Source organism: Cervus canadensis, chromosome 13, assembly GCF_019320065.1.
Source record: "Cervus canadensis isolate Bull #8, Minnesota chromosome 13, ASM1932006v1, whole genome shotgun sequence".
In the NCBI taxonomy this organism is placed as follows: Eukaryota; Metazoa; Chordata; class Mammalia; order Artiodactyla; family Cervidae; genus Cervus; species Cervus canadensis.
This window is the reverse complement of record NC_057398.1, coordinates 3,333,033-3,351,477: the sequence shown is the minus strand read 5'-3', so window position 1 is coordinate 3,351,477 and position 18,445 is coordinate 3,333,033. Positions and strand designations below refer to the sequence as shown.

General features: G+C 41.2%; 1 protein-coding gene across 1 annotated transcript in view; it reads right to left on the bottom strand.

The window, feature by feature from the left end:
- Positions 1-1,742: 1,742 nt before the first annotated feature.
- ATP6V1G3 (ATPase H+ transporting V1 subunit G3) overlaps positions 1,743-18,445 on the bottom strand; it is a 20,801-nt gene continuing 4,098 nt past the window's right edge. Inside the window, exons 2-3 of the mRNA XM_043485769.1 lie at positions 9,913-10,013; positions 1,743-1,950 (exon numbers count right to left, since the gene is read on the bottom strand). Coding sequence (XP_043341704.1) covers positions 1,777-1,950; positions 9,913-10,013 — 275 coding nt within the window. The 3' untranslated portion in view covers positions 1,743-1,776. The remainder of the gene's footprint in view (positions 1,951-9,912; positions 10,014-18,445) is intronic.

The window sequence follows — 18,445 nt, the reverse complement described above, 5'->3', positions numbered from 1 at the left end:
GGGAGTCCCTTAACTAGGAGATCAAACCAATCAGTTCTAAAGGAAATCAACCTTGAATATTCCTTGGCAGGACTGATGCTAAAGCTCCAATATTTTGGCCAGTTGATGTGAAGAGAGAACTCATTAGAAAGACGCTGATGCTGGGAAGGATTGAGGGCGGGAGAAAGGGGTGACGGAGGATGAGAGGGTTGGATGGCATCAGTGACTCAATGACATGAATTTGAGCAAACTCTGGGAGATAGTGGAGGACAGGGGAGCCTGACATGCTGCAATCCATGGGGTTGCAAAGAGTCAGACGTGACTTAGTAACTGAACAACACCAACAACTTAAAAAAGTTGTTGACTCTCTGGGCAACTGGGCTCAATGGCACAGTTAGTCCCTTGAAGGTGGGAGTGGGGCTCCTGTAACAAAGTGCCACAGACCGGGGGGCTTATGGATAACAGGAGTTTCCTTCCCACAGTCCTACGGGCTGGAAGTCGCAGGCGAAGGGGGCAGCATGACCAGGTTCAGTGAGGGTCCTCCTCCAGGCTGCAGACAGAGGGCTTCTGGAGCCTTCCATGGCAGAAAGAGGGTGGCAGCCTCCCGGCCTCCTTTATCTCGTTAGTTTTGGCTGCGCTGCGGCCCTGTTGCCGTGTGGGCTTTCTCCAGCTGTGGCGCAAGTGCTTCTTGCCGTGGCAGCTCCTCTTGCTGTGGAGCACACGCTTCTGGGCTCACAGGGTCGGGGGTTGCAGCTCACAGGCTTAGTTGCTCTGCAGCATGTGGAATCTTCCCGGACCAGGGATCGAGGCTTGTCCGCTACACTGGCCGGAGGGCTCTCATCCACTGAACCACCAAGAGAGTCCTGGTTTCTTTCAATAATGCCGCTAATCCCTTTCACAGGAGTGCCAGCCTCAGGACTTGATTATCTCCTAAGGTTCTACCTCCAAACACCATGACAATGGGGATTAGATTTCTGCATGTGGATTTGGGGGAGGGGAAGACAAACATTCAGGTCATCATACACCCCAACCTACTATTTCTCCTGTAAGGTCTTATTGTTGCTGTTGTTCTGTTGTTTGATTTTTTGTTTTGTTTTTAGCCTAAACATGTGTGCTAGAAACTCATCTGTCTTTTTTTTTTTTTAATTTCTGCTTGAAAGAGAAGAATATTTGCATAGTTGAGGTGAGGCAGAGAGGATAGTTATATAGCCCGTTTCTCTTTATGTTGTATACATGTATGTATGTGTGTATGAGTCTGTCTGTCTATCATCTCTCTTTCTATCTAGGAAGGTCTTATTCTTTGAACGAGTGATAACATCTTACTGGTTTCCTCACTGATTAATGAGTTAAATAAAATCCTTAACATATAATAATTTTATACCAATATCAGAGTCATGGTTCTATCTCCCTTAAAAATGACCTTTTAACAACCACAACTAAGAACACATTTTCTAAACTGACAAAGAGGAGAAGAAATTAGAAAAAAAAAAAAAGACCCACACCCACAAAAAATGGCCAAATCCATGTTTTTGCTCATGTGTCAAAAATAAGTCAACTCTGCATTCTTGGCTTACTCCAAATTGGAAGACAAGGTCACACCTATTACCAGGAAAGCTATGACAACTTTTTTGTTGGTTTGCTTTTAAATTCGGTATTTGTGTGTGAGTTACGTCACATGAAAATCTGTAGATGTGTGGTAAATTTAAGATGTACATTTCAAATCTCTTAATACAAACATGAAGCCATAAACAACCAGGGGGCATGAAAGCAGTCTTTATTGAACAGTCAGATGCACATTTAGTTGGTGAGTCTGTAGTTGACATGGATCTCTGGTTTCACGTCACAGACGATGCTTAATAGCTCGTTGATCACACTTTCCATGGACTTGCTGTAGCTTGCATGCAGTTCTTTTATCTTCCCTAGGGTTTGCACTTCTATTTCTTCTAAGACATTACTCTGAGAGCCCATTATCTACCAAAAGAAAACAGAATTCACTACACTATACATCATTTTAAAATTTACTTGTTTTGTAAGTTAAATTCTGTTTGGATTATCATTTTTTTTCCAGAATTTTCTCAGAGAATGGATAAAGTCACCAATGCTGTGAGTGGGATGGGTAAACTTTTCTAAAAAATACATACTCCGCAAAAAAGGTCAAAGCTGAATCATTATGCTGTACAACTGAAACTATATTGTAAATCAACTATTAAAAAAAAAAAAAAGGAAGCTGGCCACAGCAGGTGACTTCTAAGTTGACCTTCACACAGTACAAATTGAGGGCAAGTTCACAATCATTATATTAATACCATGCTCAGAAGTTTTTTTCATGTATTTACGATAGTTTCCACTGAGTTCCTGTGTCCTACTTTCTGAATTAAAAGTCTGGCAAATAAAGTTGAAAGACATCATTAAACCCATTATTGCTGGTCTTTAAAGAGCAAATAGCTGGTTTGTGAGTTTTTAAAATATATTATCTGAACTCTTTAAATCTGTCTTTTCAGGGATATACAGTCACAATATGCCCCATAAGATACCTTCACAAGCCCAGATACATCATTTATTGTGTGTGTTCAGACACTCAGTCATGTCCAACTCTCTGCGATGCTATGGACCATAGCCTACCAGATTCCTCCGACAAGGATACTGGAGTGGGTTGCCATTTCCTCCTCCAGGGGATCTTCCCGATGCAGAGATTGAACCCATGTTTCCTGCACTGACATCTTTTTTTTTTTTTTTAACAGTGAGCTACCTGGGAAGCCCATGGGTAGATTAGGTATATTCGATGCATTTTTGACTTCAGTAGTTTCAACCTGCCATGGGTTTACCAGAAATGAAGGCCAGTGTAAGCTGAAGAAGACCTGTACATGTTGGTTTAGTCCCATTACAGCTTTAGACTCACTGTAACTTATCTTTCTGATTGTTTTTTCATTAACAGTGATCATCAGTATTTCCTATCGTCTCCTCTCTCTCTCTCTTAGCTTCTCTGTCAAGTAATGATATGATTGAAATATAATTTCTATGAACAGTATGAAAAAGCAAAAAGATAATTTTACCCAAGGAGTTACCAATTTAAAGAGATTCTGCGGTGAAACCCTTTGTAAGGTTACCCTTTGCTAGAGCAAACAGTCAACTCCTAAGTGGTCTCCTCTGTAAACCCAGCCTTTCTTGAGCAGGGAATTGTGAAGGCGATACAGCCGGTTTTTGTTTTTTCTTCCCCGAGTGTTTGGGGAAAGCATGCATTTAATTTAGTCCAGGAGACTCCACTGATGATTGACTTTCACTTCAAGGTTGTTAGACTGTTCTAAATTCTAGAATCCGAGTGATCTTTCTGGGTCCCAAACTTGAAATCAAATGTCACTGAGGCATCAGGTTCAAGTTCTTTTCTGTTTATAGTTCAGTCAACTGGGTTTTACTAGTTCAAACAAAATCATTTTGAAGTGATACAGCTTCTAAGACATCAAATAGCTTTTATAAAATAGCACTTTGATAAGTGAATACACAAGAAGCACAGACATGTGGATGGAATTTTCCTTGCTACAAAGATGTTGAAAAATAATAGAAAATTACTTACCAAAGTAGTTCTACCAAAATTAAAAATTTCCTCTAAATCCAATATTGGATTTTATACCAAACTCAAAAAAAAAAAAAATTACCATTACTAAATTCAATGTCTTAAGTAGAGAAAAATTTAAAAGACACACTGTTATAAAACTACAATATTACCTATTTTTCTTTGGAGAAGTATTAAAAATAGTTATTATTAGGCTGGATTACTGCAGCTGTCCCATTGGACTTTGAAAATTTTCATCTCAGCCTTAGGATCTTTATTTTTTAAATGAGAGGTAGCATCAAATAGGTAACAACCTATTTGATGGGTTTGTTGTAAAAAGTCAACCAGATTTATGAGTGCAAAGCCTGCAGAATTGTAATACCCTCAAAGTGAGCCATAAATGTAATTTTAAATTTTCTAGAATTGTATTTTAAAAATTGGAAAAATTAGCTTGAACAATATTTGTATCTAGCCCAATATAGCCATGCTATTATTTTAATGTAAAATGTAAAATTCTTGCATTATTGTTTGTCATGACAAACCTAGGCAATGTATTACAAAGCAAAGCCATCACTTTGCTGACAAAGGTCCATCTAGTCAATGCTATGGTTTTTCCAGTAGTCATGTGTGGATGTGAGAGTTGGGCCATACAGAAGGCTGAGTGCCAAAGAATTGGTGCTTTCGAATTGTGGGGCTGGAGAAGACTCTTGAGAGTTCATTGGTCAGCAAGGAGATCCAACCAGTTAACCCTAGAGGAAATCAATCCTGAATATTCATTAGAAGGACTGATGCTGAGGTTGCAGCTCCAATCCTTTGGCCACCTGATGAGAAGAGCCGATTCACTGGAAAAGACCCTGATGCTGGGAAAGATTGAGGGCAGGAGGAGAAGAGGGTGACAGAGGATGAGAGATGGCATCACTGACTCAATGGACATGAATTTCAGCAAACTTGGGGAGATAGTGAAGGAGATGGGAGACTGAGGTGCTGCAGTCCATGAGGTCGCAGAGAGTCGGACATGACTGAGTGATGGAAGAGCAAGTTCCTGTAACCCGGCGTGTGTTTTATTTCTAGAATATCTTCATCTGGACGAGTTGCACTTCAAGTGCTTGGAAGCTGTGTGAGAATGACCATCGTTTCTGACAGTTGTGGGGACAGGATGACAGGGGACAGCTACCCGTATTAGGTGTATTCTTAATGTGCTTTGTTAAGACAACATAATTTTCTGAAGATGTTTATTATGAAGTGGTGTTTAGCACAGAAGCTTAGCACTGAGCAAGTCATCAGTAAATGTTAGTAATAATTATTATGATTTATCACTGTGTTACTTGCACATTAAAATTTGTATAATCCATCTTAAACTTTCAGAAATGTTGGAATACCCTTTTAATAACCCAAACTCCTGTATTTCATCCTGTATAAGTAAGCATATTATTTCTGAGTTTATTTGTTCCACAATCATTTGAGTTTCTGCAGTATTTCCTAGACAATATGATACCTTGACTCACTACACACCACTTTATTTTATTTCTCAAAAGATTTTTTATAGTTTTTTAAATTTTATTTTTAATTGGAGGATAATTACTTTACAGTATTGTGATGGTTTCTGCCATACATCAAGATGAATTTAATGTGGACAATTTTAAAAGTCTTTATTGACTTGTTGCAGTATTGCTTCCATTTTATTTTATTTTATTTTATTTTTTTCTGCCGTGAGGCATGTGGGATCTTAGATCCCCAACCAGAGATGGTACCTGACCCCCCTGCATCAGAAGGTGACGTCTCAACCACTGGACCACCAGGGAGATCCCCATGTACCATTTTAAATGGTTTTCCTTGGGAAGAATTCCGTTTGTATCTGAAGATAGTGCTGGTTTAAGCCACACAGGAGTTACATGAATGAATGCAAGCTCTACAAGGACCAGGGTGAGGGTTATCTCATCCACTGATGAGTTAAATTGCCTCAAACGCTGTCAGGCACATAATAGATGCTCAATGAGCACATTGAATGGAAGACAGTGAGTGGGTCACCAGGTGTTACAGGAAACTCATTACCTGTGCTCTGTTGCTCTGGCTGGTCAAAGCCTGCTGCTTGAATAGCTGGGACACTGTGTAAAATAGAAGTGGATATTACGTGATGCACAGCAGTGCATTTGGTCACAGGCTACCGTTGAAGGACTTCTCCTTGTGAATTTGCAAACCTTTAGTGTTGTTGTATATAGCTTTACAACTTAATGACCAACAGTGTTGGTGAAATCTTTCAACATTCAATGCGTTTCTTTGTAAGTTGTGTTTCAATTTAAGGGTAACAGAGGTTCAGTTTTGCATTTTCAATTTGTAGCTGCTTCAAGGAAACAAAAATATTTTCGTGATATGAATTTAGGAAGAAATAGTAAAGATATAAAAGTCTTCAATATGACCAGGGCAATCATTTTTAGGTCTTTTGTTTAGATGCATGGTCAGTCCCCCTTTTACTGGCATTAACAGTATTTAATATTTCCATGGTAGCAATCTACTATTCTCCTCATTGGAAGATGCTATTTTGTAGGACTTTTCCAAGGTCCTACAGGATGGTTGAAGTAACAACTGTATCACTAGAGATTTGTCTTTTTGAGTATATCCTATAAATGGAATCATAGAGTATACACTGTGTGTCCATATACATGGAATCATACAGTATAAATGATGGCCGTGTCTCACTTCCTGGTGGCTCAGATGACAAAAATTCCGCCTGCAATGCAGGAGACCTGGGTTCTGTTCCTGGGTTGGGAAGATCCCCTGGAGATAGGAATGGCTACCCACTCCAACATTCTGGCCTGGAGAACTCCATGGACAGAGGAGCCTGGGGGGCTACAGTCCATGGGGTCACCAAGAGCTGGACATGACCAAGAGACTTTCATGTTCACTCCCCTCACTCAGTGTAGCATCTTTCTAGAATCATCTAAGCTGTTGCCTGTTTTACTAGTTTGGTCCTTTTCCTTGCTGAGTGGTATGAAATTTTAGCAAGCGGTAAAGTAAAACAAGGAATAAGAAAATAGCAAGGGATCAGTAAATCTTTGTTATAAAGATATTCGCTGATATACAGCCCACACTGGGGTACTTGTTTCTCTTAATAAGTCAGGGGAATTGGAAAATACATTAGCAAGAGCTAAAAAGCAACCCCAAAAAGTAGCAGCAAGGTGCAACCCCAGCGACAGGCAGAGAGCTGGTTTCTTGGGTCTCCTCCCAGACCTCCTACGTGCCCTGGGTTAATGATGATGAGCTTTAGTGGCCTAGCTCTCTGTCTGACATACGGGGGTCATGCCAGGAGAGAAGATCCGTGCTTGTGGTTTACAATATACTTGAGGTAACAGAGGTCTAAACATGCTGACCTTTCTATGTGAGCTTTTGATCAACTAGCTGTAAAATTGGCTTAGAGCTCTAATTATGAGAGCCATGTGGAGTTTTAATGACTCTCTGATGCAGAGAATAAATATCCTGAGCCAGATTTACACTGTAGGAGATTCTTCTGGAGAAATAATATTTCAAGGGAGTAAACCCAGCTACTTTCTAAAATGATGGTCAGTTTTGTAAATACTTTAAAAAATAGTAATGAGTATGTTAGAAATGTCCCACACAAGATCTGAAAAGCTGACTGGCATCAAGAATAGTTATTTTCTTTTTTTTGGGTCCTAATATGTCATGGGCTTCCCAGGTGACACAGAGGTAAAGAATCTGCCTGCTAATGCAGGAAGTGCAGATTTTATCTCTGGGTCAGGAAGATCCTTTGGAGAGGGAAGTGGCAACCCACCCCAATATTCTTGCTGAGAACGTTCCATTGACGAAGGAGCCTGGTGGGCTACAGTTCTTGAAGCCGCAGAGAGTCAGATATGACTAAGCATATACAGACACATGACAGAACTCAAAAAGAAAAAGTCATAGAAGAGATGCTCAGTTATTCATTTGTACAGTGAATATTCATTGGATACTTATGGAGGAGCAAATGCTATTCCAATATCAAGGAAAGCAACAGAGAACAAAACAAAGAACCATCACTTTGGTGCTCACAGTCCAGGAGGAAAGATAAATAATAAGCAAAAAAATAAATAAATATATAGTATATCCAGTAGTGATAAATGCTCTGACTATAATGGAGATTATATTTTTTTAACCAGAGACATTATTTTAAGCAAGGTGATCAATAAGAAGAGCTAACACCAAAATAGAGATCAAGGAGAGGTGAATGTATATTAAAGAAGATCCACGGAATAGATACAGCATATGCAAAGGCCCAGTGGCAGCTGCCTACTTAATTCTTCTGGGGAAAAATGAGGAGACATATGGCTAGAACAGAACAAGTAGCAACAAAAGTAGTGGGAAAAAAAAAAGTTACAAATGGCCAAAGTAGATTTGTTGTCTATTGCAAACAAGACTTCTGGTATTTCCTTATGATTTCCTTTTCAAATAGTTGGCTTCACTCCATAAATCCTTCATGAAAATATAAAGCAATGCTGTTTCCTACCCTAGCATTTGCCGAATATCTGCAGTTCAGAGTAAAACGTAAGTGGATGCCATTTTCAGAGCTGACAGTTTGGGAAGATTCCCAGGGCCAACCATGGAGGGTGTGTGTACATGTGTGTTCCTGGAATCTTTTGAGTTCTTTTTCCAAATATTGATAAGAAGGAGTTGCTTTTGCTAAGTTGCCCACTTTATTCTAGAAAGGACATTTTATTTTAAGAAATAGTCCCTTGGAAAAGTTTTTCCTACCGTAGGATCTAATGTACCTGATCCTACATGAGTTCTGCACCAGATGCTTCGAAAATCAAAGTTGTAAACAGATTTACAGACTGCTTGTAGTTCACCTTGCAATGTCCAGCTTCTACACAGAGCTTTATTTATAATTTTGTTGAGGCAAAAAGAAAACATACAAACTTTAGTTATGGCACATGGAACTTAATCATTTCTTTTAGTCTGTGTTTGCAGTCAGCTCAGAAAAATTCATGCACTTATATTTGTTACTGTAAACTGCAGACATTTTAAACATACTAGTGTAGGAAAAAGCTCTTTTTAATATTTTAATAAAAGATTTGTTGAATGAAGTCAGCCAATGGCAAAGGAAATCATAAGGAAAAATCAGAAGATGTTTCAACAATTTACAACAACATCTACATGGATCATTTGTAAATCTTGTTTGCCAAAGGAAATTTGGCCTAATAAGCTCATTGCATAACACTGTGCAACACTTTTTATTGATTCTACTAGTAAACATCAACAGACAGCAACAAGAAAAAAAAAATTTTTTTTTTTTCTTACTTAAATATGTTAGTCGATAATCTATAGAAGGAATAATACTTTAACCAATTCCATTCACTTGTATATTTGAGAACATGATTTTTAACCTATACTGTGTTAGATAATAACTACTGATTGATACTTTCTCTGACAAATCAAAACGCCTTGGAAGTGAAAATGTAAAATCAGTAATTTTGTAACATTTGTTTGAGGGACTTTCCTGGCGATCAAGTGATTAGGATTCTGTCTTCCATTGCGGGGGGTATGGGTTTGATCCCTGGTTGGGGAGCTAAGATCCTACATGACTCAGGGCCAAAACCCCAAAACATCAAAGAGAAGCAATATTGTAACAAATTATAAAGACTTTAAAAATGATCTATCCATATCAAAAAGTCTTTAAAAAAAAAGTGATTTTATTTGATATTCAGCCTTGAAGTGAAGTGAAAGTTGATCAGTCGTGTCCAACTCTGCGACTCATTCCACGACCATGGGATTCTCCAGGCCAGAATACTGGTGTGGGTGGCCTTTCCCTTGTCCAGGGGATCTTCCCAACCCAGGTCTTCCGCATTGCAGGCGGATTCTTTACCAGCTGAGCCACCAGGGAAGCCCAAGAATACTGGAGTGGGCAGCCTATCCCTTCTCCAGCAGATCTTCCCGACCCAGGAATCAAACCAGGGCTTCCTGCGTTGTGGGCAGATTCTTTACCAGCTGAGCTACCAGAGAAGCCCCATATTTAGCCTTGGTTGAACTCTATTTCCTGCGTCCCTTGTATTTTTCTCTCCTGGTAGCATGCATGATGGACTTCCCTTGTGGCTTAGCAGTGACAAATCCACTTGCCAACGCAGAAGACACAGGTTTGATCCCTGGGTGGGGAAGATCCCCTGGAGGAGGAAATGGCAACCCACTCCAGTATTCTTGCCTGGGAAATCCCATGGACAGAGGAGCCTGGAGGGCTACAGTCCATAGGGTCGTAAAAGAGTCAGACACGGCTTTGCAACTAAACGATACCAACGTTATGTGTGACACTTAGGAGAATCAATATCTTATTATTAATGAATATATTCATGCCTTAGAGTCTATGCTGCAAAAAAGCTGGTGCTGACTCTTTTACTCACCTTAGCCTGTTTCTGTCGAAATTCCTCATCTCGCTGCATTCTGTACTGATCAGTTTCTGCCATCGCTTCTTCTTTGGCTTGGCGCAATCGCTTGACTTTTCCTGAAAATTAACAGGGGCACAGAAGGAGTGATATTTCTTTTCAACACATCTGGAATTTTCAACTTGACTTTTAAAAATGTGGATGTGGTCTTACATTTTTTTTAAGTTTTTTTTTTTTCCTAGGATGACACCCTTCATTAAAAAAATGATAGATATTGAAAAATCCCTGATTTTTTTTCAATTGGATTCTTTAGAACATGGACATGACAATGTTCTTTCACACATCCATGGTTCAATAAAATACCTGCCCATTTACTCACAGCAGTACCATCCAGGGAACAGATTTTAGTTGTCACTGACTCGAGCAGACATTATTTGGTCAGATTTTCTGTCCTGATTTGCTGCCAGGAATCCTTCAGTCCATACCAACTGGATTCTATTTAATACTGGCAGATCTCCAAGTGCACAAACAGGCTACTCAGACTCTATCAAACTGACTCGCAATTTTTTTAAAGTATTTTATTGGATTTTTCTCTTCCCATTTGTTGACTCTAGAAAGTCTGATTAAGCCCCACAACACATCAAAGTAGATATTTTTTGTAGCAGCTTTCTCTGAGGGGACTTGAAAGTGATTGTAAAACCAATTGTTTTTAATGGTGAGGAGATTTAGTTAAGTAGCTCTCTTTTCTTTTATTAAGAGCAAAGGTGTAAGCCTTAAGCCAGCAGACAGCAATGAAGATCAAAGTTTCAGACAAGCGTGGAGCTGTGGTGATCATTAGGTAAGCACATGACTTTATTTGACAGCCAGAGGAAGTTTGGGGGTTACAGAGGAACAGTTATCTCTGCTAGTCACTCACCACCCCCCGCCTTCAGATACTCAAGCTTTGTGAGCATTAAAACTTTGAAGAAATCCTGAACTGTATTAAAATTAATTTTTCCCCAAATCTGTTGTCTATTTCAGTTACATACCTTTATCCTTTTGCCCCTCTAACAACATACTTCCTTTTCTTTGGTAATGTCTCTTAAGCTTTTGTTGATGGTTTTTGTCAAGGGTTTGTTTTAGGGTGTAGTGCGTGCCTGTGAAGTCACTTCAGTCGTATCTGACTCTTGATGACCCTGTGGACTGTAAGCCCGCCAGGCTCCTCTATCCGTGGATTTTTCCGGGCAAGGATACTGGGGTGGGCCGCGTGCCCTCCCCCAGCGGATCTTCCGTACCCAGGGATGGAACCCATGTCTCTTACACCCCCTGCATTGGCCAGTTATTTACCACTAGTGCCACCTGGCAAGCCCTGTATGGTGTAGACTTGGAACTAAATAAGTGTATTCTCAGACACAGAAAATAAACTTATGGCTACCGCAGGGGACAGTGGGGGAGAGGGGTAAGTCAGGAGTTTGGGACTAACACATATGCACTACTAAATATAAATATGGGCTTCCCAGGTGGTTCAGTGGTAAAGAATCCACCTGCAATGCAGGAGACATGGGTTCGATCCCTGGGTTGGGAAGATCCCCTGGAGAAGGAAATGGCAACCCACTCCAGTATCCTTGCCTGGAAATCCTATGGACAGCAGAGCCTAGCGGCCTACAGTTCACGGGGTCGCAGAGCCAGACACAAGTTAGGAACTAAACAATAACATATATAAATATATAAAATATACTAAATAAACAACATGGACGGTATAGCAAAAGAAACTATATTCAATATTTTCTAATAACATAGAAGGGAAAATCATCTGAAAAAGAATGTATATGTGTATATAGATCTGTGTTTACACAGATATACATGTGTGTGTATATATTTTGATTGTTTGTCAAAGTCACTCAGTCATGTCTAATTCTTTTCGACCCCATGGACTATACAGTCCATGGAATTCTCCAGGCCAGAATACTGGAGTGGGTAGCCTTTCCCTTCTCCAGGGGATCTTCCCAACCCAGAGATCAAACCCAGGTCTCTCACATTGCAGGTGGATTCTTTACCAGCTGAGCCACAAGGGAAGCCCATGTGTATACATGTATACATAAATATGTGTGTGTATATGTATGTATATATATATGTATACACATATATGTATATACTGAAACTAACACAGCATTGTAAGTCAATGATACTTCAACAGAAGTAAGTTAATAAGCATGTTCTCAGTAAGTAGCATAAAAGAATGTTTATGTTATTTATTTTAATTTTTCAAACATTTTATTAAAAGAAAGCCTTAATGTAAACTCTTATCTCTCATCTAGGTACTTGCTTTACTTGGCTTTATGTACTTTTGTTGTATTTGAGTGTAAATGGTTTCTAAATTTCTCTTCCCACGATATACAACCTGCTTTGCTAGTCACTGTACACGGATGGAATAAAGAGAGTCTCTGAGTTATAAATTGAAATGTGTCTGACTATTTGACTTGAGTGGGACTCAGCAGACCTCCTTCAGAACAGAGACTTTCCTGTTAATTCTCTGTAAAAGCCAAGGTCTCCTGAACCTGAGTGCTCTTCTAATGCTTGAGACTTAGTGGAACATTCACAGCAATGCTCACCTTTTCCTACTTAATTAACACTCCTCCCATTTTGCGTCTACAGACTTTCCCAATTCTCTATAGTTCTAGCCATTTGGTGGCAATTGAACATGCATCACCCATAGAACAAATAGATGATATGTGGGCACGGTATGCTCTTCTGGGCTCCCCAGCCCACTTTCTGATCATTGCTCGTCACTGACATTAGGACAAAAATGTATTTAAGATGTAGCAACGTTTTCTTAGAATGGATTGTAGGATACATAATGATAGGTTGCAGGATCCGGTTTTATACAGTTGAGCACATAAAACATCATGGCGCTCCATCTTAACTGCATCTTAGGTAAAAATACTGGTCTCAAAGTCATGACTCTAGCACATAGAAATAATGCTAATAAGAAGCTCTCCAAGTGCCCTGCCCCCAGAAGCATCCAGGACTCCACTTAAGAGGCTGCACACCAGCTTCATGCAGCGACAAGCCGAGAGTGTGTCTGATTCCCCTGCGTGGCACCGGTCACCTGCTGGTTCTCATTCAATTAAAGAGGAGAGCCGCGGGGAGATGGCTGCTTGCACAGCAGTTTTCTGGAAGGACTGGGCAGCTGCTGCCCGTGATAGCCCACATATGTTCCGCCCGACTGCGTCCAGGGCAAGAAGCAGGGAGCCTCAGGCCGGCTGTCTCATCGGAGGCGAAGCAAAATGAGTGCCTCAGATCCGCTCCTGTTAACCTCTAGCTGGGGTCTTTGTGCGGGAGGTTTCCCAATTTTAAAATTACACCAAAGACAAATAGCCAAAGATATCACTTAAATGCAGAATCTAAAAAAATGATACTAGTGAACTTATTTACAAAACAGGAACACTCACAGACTTAGAGAACTAATTTAGGGTTACCAAGGGCAAAGGGTGGGAGGAATAGATTGGGAGAGTGGGATGGACATGTCCACCCTGCTGTATTTGAAGTGATACCCAACAAGGACCTCCTGTCCAGCACAGGGAACTCTGCTCAATGTTACATGGCAGCCTGGATGGGAGGGGAGTTTGGAAGAGGATGGATACATGTGCATCGATGGCTGAGTCTCTTCGCTGTTCATGTGAAACTATCGCGTTGTTAATTTGCTATACCCCAATAAAAAAGTAAAAACTTTAAAAAAATATTCTGTAATAACTTGAATGGGAAAAGAATTTGAAAAAGAATGGATGCTTGTATAGGTGTAACTGAACCGCTTTGCTGGATACCCGAGGCTAGTCCAGCGTTGTTAATCAACTGTTCTCCAGTATAAAATAAAAAAAAAAAAAAAAAAAAAAAAAAAAAAAACAACCAACAAGGCGGCCAACACACGTTCCCTGGAGTGGAAATAAGAGACATCTAGCCCATCAGTACTACTGTCTGTCTACGAAGTCGCCCACTCTTCTGGGTCTTGTTGATACAGCAGCAAAAACCACGAGCGGATCTGTGTAATGCAATAGGGGGAGGCAGAAATAGAAGAGAGACAGTTAAGGATATAATACGGCAAAGATGATGAATACCGTGCAGGAGATCAAAGGCACCTAAGGGTCAGAGAGTGGGGTGGGTGCTAACACAGACAGGGCAAGCCTCTCAGAGGATGAGATACACGAGCAGAGACCTCAAGGAATAAGACAGCTGGCCATGCAAATACCTGAACGGGAAGAGCATCCCAGGCAGAGGGAGCAGTAGACACGAAGCCCTTGAGCAGGAACGCTCCTTGACCTGTTGAAGGAGCAGTAAAGGCATCCTCATGGTGGGTCCCAGGTCAGAGGGAGCAGAATGGTTGAGTGTTAGATGACATCAGAGAGGCAGCAGCAAAGCCAGGACACAGAGAGCACGTGAGGATGATAAGGATTTGGGTCCTTGAGATGCTAAAGCCGTGGAGGGTTTTTAGCCAAGATGTGGCATTCTACTACTTCTGGTTTACACGAATTTCTTTAGCTGGTGTGACAAAAACAGATTGTAGGGGCAAGGGAGAAGCAGGAAGATGGGTCTGAAACTTACTGCAATGGTTCAGACACATGTTTATGATGAGCGGAAATAGCAAAGCAGCCGTGGAATTAATTAGCAAGGAGTTACATATCCTTTGCAGAAAGTTGAGGGATAAACAGGAGGGACACGTGAGCCAATGCTGGCTCCAACATTTTATTCTGGGGCAAAGTCAAGAGGGCAGTTTAATTGTGATGCCCATTAAACATCTAGTGGAGATGGGGAGAAGGCTGATGTTTATATAAATCTGGAGATCAGGGAAACAGGTCAGGATGGAGACATAAAGATTGCGAATTATCAACACGGAACCAAGATTTAAAGCCACAGAATTAGATGCAATCTCTTAGGAGTCGTCTGTGGATATAGAAGAGGACACGTCCCAGGTGGGGGCCCCTCTCTAGAGACTGGCGAGATGACAGAAACTCCAGCCTGAGAGCAGGGCTGCAGAGGCCAGTAGAGGGAGGGCTTCAGAGACAAAAGAAGAACTCAGTTGTGACTGAGGTTGTTCATTAGTTGGGTTTAGCAACTTTGCTGGACTTGACAAGAGGGGGCTCTGACGGAGCTGGAGGGACAAAGTTCTGATTAGAGATTCCGGAGCAAATGGGATTTTTTAAATGTAGATTCAAGGCATACAGGCAACTTCTTTGAGAAGTTTTCACTGACAAAAGCAGATAAGATAAGGATGCAGGACTGTTCAGTGAACTTGACGACCACCGGATGTTAGACTGTGTTTACACATCTCCAAAGTCTGTTTACATCTGGTACCTGCGAATGTGACCTCTCTTGGAAAGAAGGGTTTTGTAGATGCGGTCAAGTGAAGATGAGGTCATGCTGGATTAGGATGGCCCTCTATCTGAGGACTGGCGTCCCACAGGGAGAGGGAGAGGCTGCCCTGGAGGTCCAGAGGTTAGGACTGTGCCTTCCAAAGCAGGGGTGCAGGTTTGATCTCTAGTTGGGGAGCTCAGATCCCACATGCCTCGTGCCCCACCCCCAAAAAACCAACAGAAATCATACTGTAACAAATTCAGCAAAGACTTAAAAAGGGTTCACATCAAAAACAAAACCTTGAAAACAAAGAACGAGAGGGAGTTTGGACACAGATGTAGGGTCACAGAGCAGACACAGCGGTGGCCGCCTGATTGCAGAGGCGTGTTAGAAGGACGCGGCTCCCGGCCAAGGGAAGGCACGGGTTGCTGACCATCAGCAGAAGCTGGGAGACAGGCAGGGCACAGGTCCTCCCCGAGACCCTTCAGAAAGGAGCGCCCCCACCCCCAGCACCTTGAGTCTGGACTCTGGCCGCCAGACCTGGAGGTTAATACATTTCTGTTGTTGTCAGCCACCCTGCGTGGGGTGACTGGTTACAGGAGTCCCAGGAAGCTAAGGCTCAGAGAAGTAATGTTCACTGAGCAGTGGACGCTAAGTCAGGTAGTTGAGTGGGATAGAAAGAGTAAGTATCCAAATGAAAAAAAAATAGGCATAAACAGTGCAGGGGTCACCTTGATTTAGTATAAACAGAAAGGGCACCTTGGGAGTGTTTGGAGATTTCTATCTGTTACTAATAACATTTTTATTCTGTTCTACCACGTGTGTGTGTGTGTGTGTGTGTGTGTGACCACTATTTGTGACCTCATGGACTGTAGCCCACCAGGTTCCTCTGTGCATGGGCTTTCCCAGGCAAGAATACTGGGGTGGGCTGTCATTTCCTTCTCCAGGGATCAAACCTGCATGGGCAGGCAGATTCTTTACCACTGTGCCACCTGGGAAGCTCTGCCACATAGAAGGAGAGAAAAAAAAGAAGCTCTCCTGGCTTTGAGAGGGTTGTTAATATTATGATATAACCATGCTGGTTCAAAGAACGCCCTCATTCTGCTCACCGACCACAAACAGTAGTAAGTTGCCCGGAAAACAAAGCAGCATTTCTCTGCTGGGGCCTGTGACTGCTAGAGAGAGGCTTCTCTGTCGGTCCTCACGTGTCTTTCGTTCCTCTGCCTGCTTGTAATTCCCTTACTTTTCCGTTTACTTGTTCTTTCTTTGTTAAAAAATTATATGTAGTTTTATGTAGATCCTAGATTGAATATAACCAAATGTTTTTAATAGACGAAAATGTTGTATGGTTATTATTTTAATACAACCCACTCGAAGATATCAAAGTCCAATATACCTACAAATACCCCATTAGTCTGTGGACTATAAAGTAAAAGGAAGCATTTACAAGCTTACAAAACATGCAAAACAGGGCCATGAATTTCTACTGCAACATTTTTTGCTTTATTAGTTAAGTAGAATTCGTGTCTCCCTGAATCAGAACACTCACTTGCATCATGAAAAAAATGATTAAGTCAAGATGCTTGTTGAAATAAATTTGGAATATCTGTATACTGGGAAAACAAATAAGCAATTACAAAAAGACCCATGGCAGGCCATCCGAACAAGTCTACATTATTGTACTCACTGATGTGTTATCTAAGTAAGAAGGAGAAATATTTAAATTATTTATTTTGCAAAAGTATCGTTCCCCTGGAGGAGGGCATGGCAACCCACTCCAGTATTCTTGTCTGGAGAATCCCACGGACAGAGGAGCCTGGTGGGCTACTGTCTATGGGATCTCTAAGAGTCAGACACGACTGAGCAATCACACACTCGCAAAGTATAATCCAGTGGGACTTCATGGGACACGGACCTGCCCAACACCGTCCCTCCAGCCCGAGGCTCAGCCCACACTGTCTGCTTACCGCCCTTACAGGTGTGTGCATCTCCGAGTCTGCAGTGCGTGTAAGCGAGAGAAACAGTGCTCTCATAAAATATCAAGCTTAAAGTAAAAAATCATATTCCAAAGACACAAGTCCTTGTTCCTCCTGTTGATAACAGTGCCTTGAATTTTTACTCTAACTCTGATCAAAGATGCAATTGAACTGAATAAATAAATGAATGAAATAAAGAACAGTGAAATACAAGAGAAGCTACCCAGGGTACCTCGGCATGCTTGTGAAGGGAGTATAATGCTCAGTTATAGCTGAGCCAGAAAACGGCTTATCCAGTGAAAACGGTCCTCAGGGCCCGTGCTCTTTGAGGAAGAAGACAGACACCCTCTATAAAGTTGACTGCAGGGACCTCCCCGGTGGTCCAGGGGCTAAGACTCTGCTCTCAGGGACCCAGCTGCGATCCCTGGTCAGGGCGGTAGGGCCGACATGCTGCGACCCAGGCCCCCACGTGCTGCCGTGAATGTGGAAGGTCCCCCGTGCCATGGGCAGCCCCTGCTACGGCCCAACAAACAAGCAAATATTTGTTTAGAAAACTAAGTGCACAAACAGGGCTCTGTATCAGCCTAGAGCGGTGGGGTGGGAGGGAGGGTGAAAAGGAACGGGACATATGTGTACCTATGGCTGATTCATGTTGAGATTTGACAGAAAACCACAACCTTCTGTAAAGCAATTATCCTTCAATGAAAAAATAAGTAAATTAAAAAAAAATTGTGTGTGTGCAGAGTGCAGAGGTTATTGGTTGAAATAACATTTGTGAACATATTTTCCAAAATGGTTTTTAAGGTCAGAGTATTTACTATTACTGATTGATATTTGCTTGACTACTTCTGAACAAAGACTAAGGGGAAAAAAAAGTACACAAATACTTTAAGTGACTGGTAAACAAGATTAACATTTTGCATATGAAAAATACGGTATGGATTTTCCAGTACTGACTTCTGAGGGATGATTGCCCAAAGGCAGCATGTTTACTAGAGGAAAGGAAAAGAGGTTTGGCTTTTATCTTTATTATGAAATCTGAGGTTAGATCCTTTAGAGTGGTTCCCACCTCCAAACAAATTGAATGACTCATTAGGCTTCTCTAATGACATTGAAAAATGAGAAATAATTGATAAAAAACATTTGGATCCTATGAAGATATTCTTTTTTTAAATTTTTGATCTGTAATTTTTTAAATTGAAGTATAGTTGATTTACAATGTTGTATTAATTTCTGCTGTATAGGAA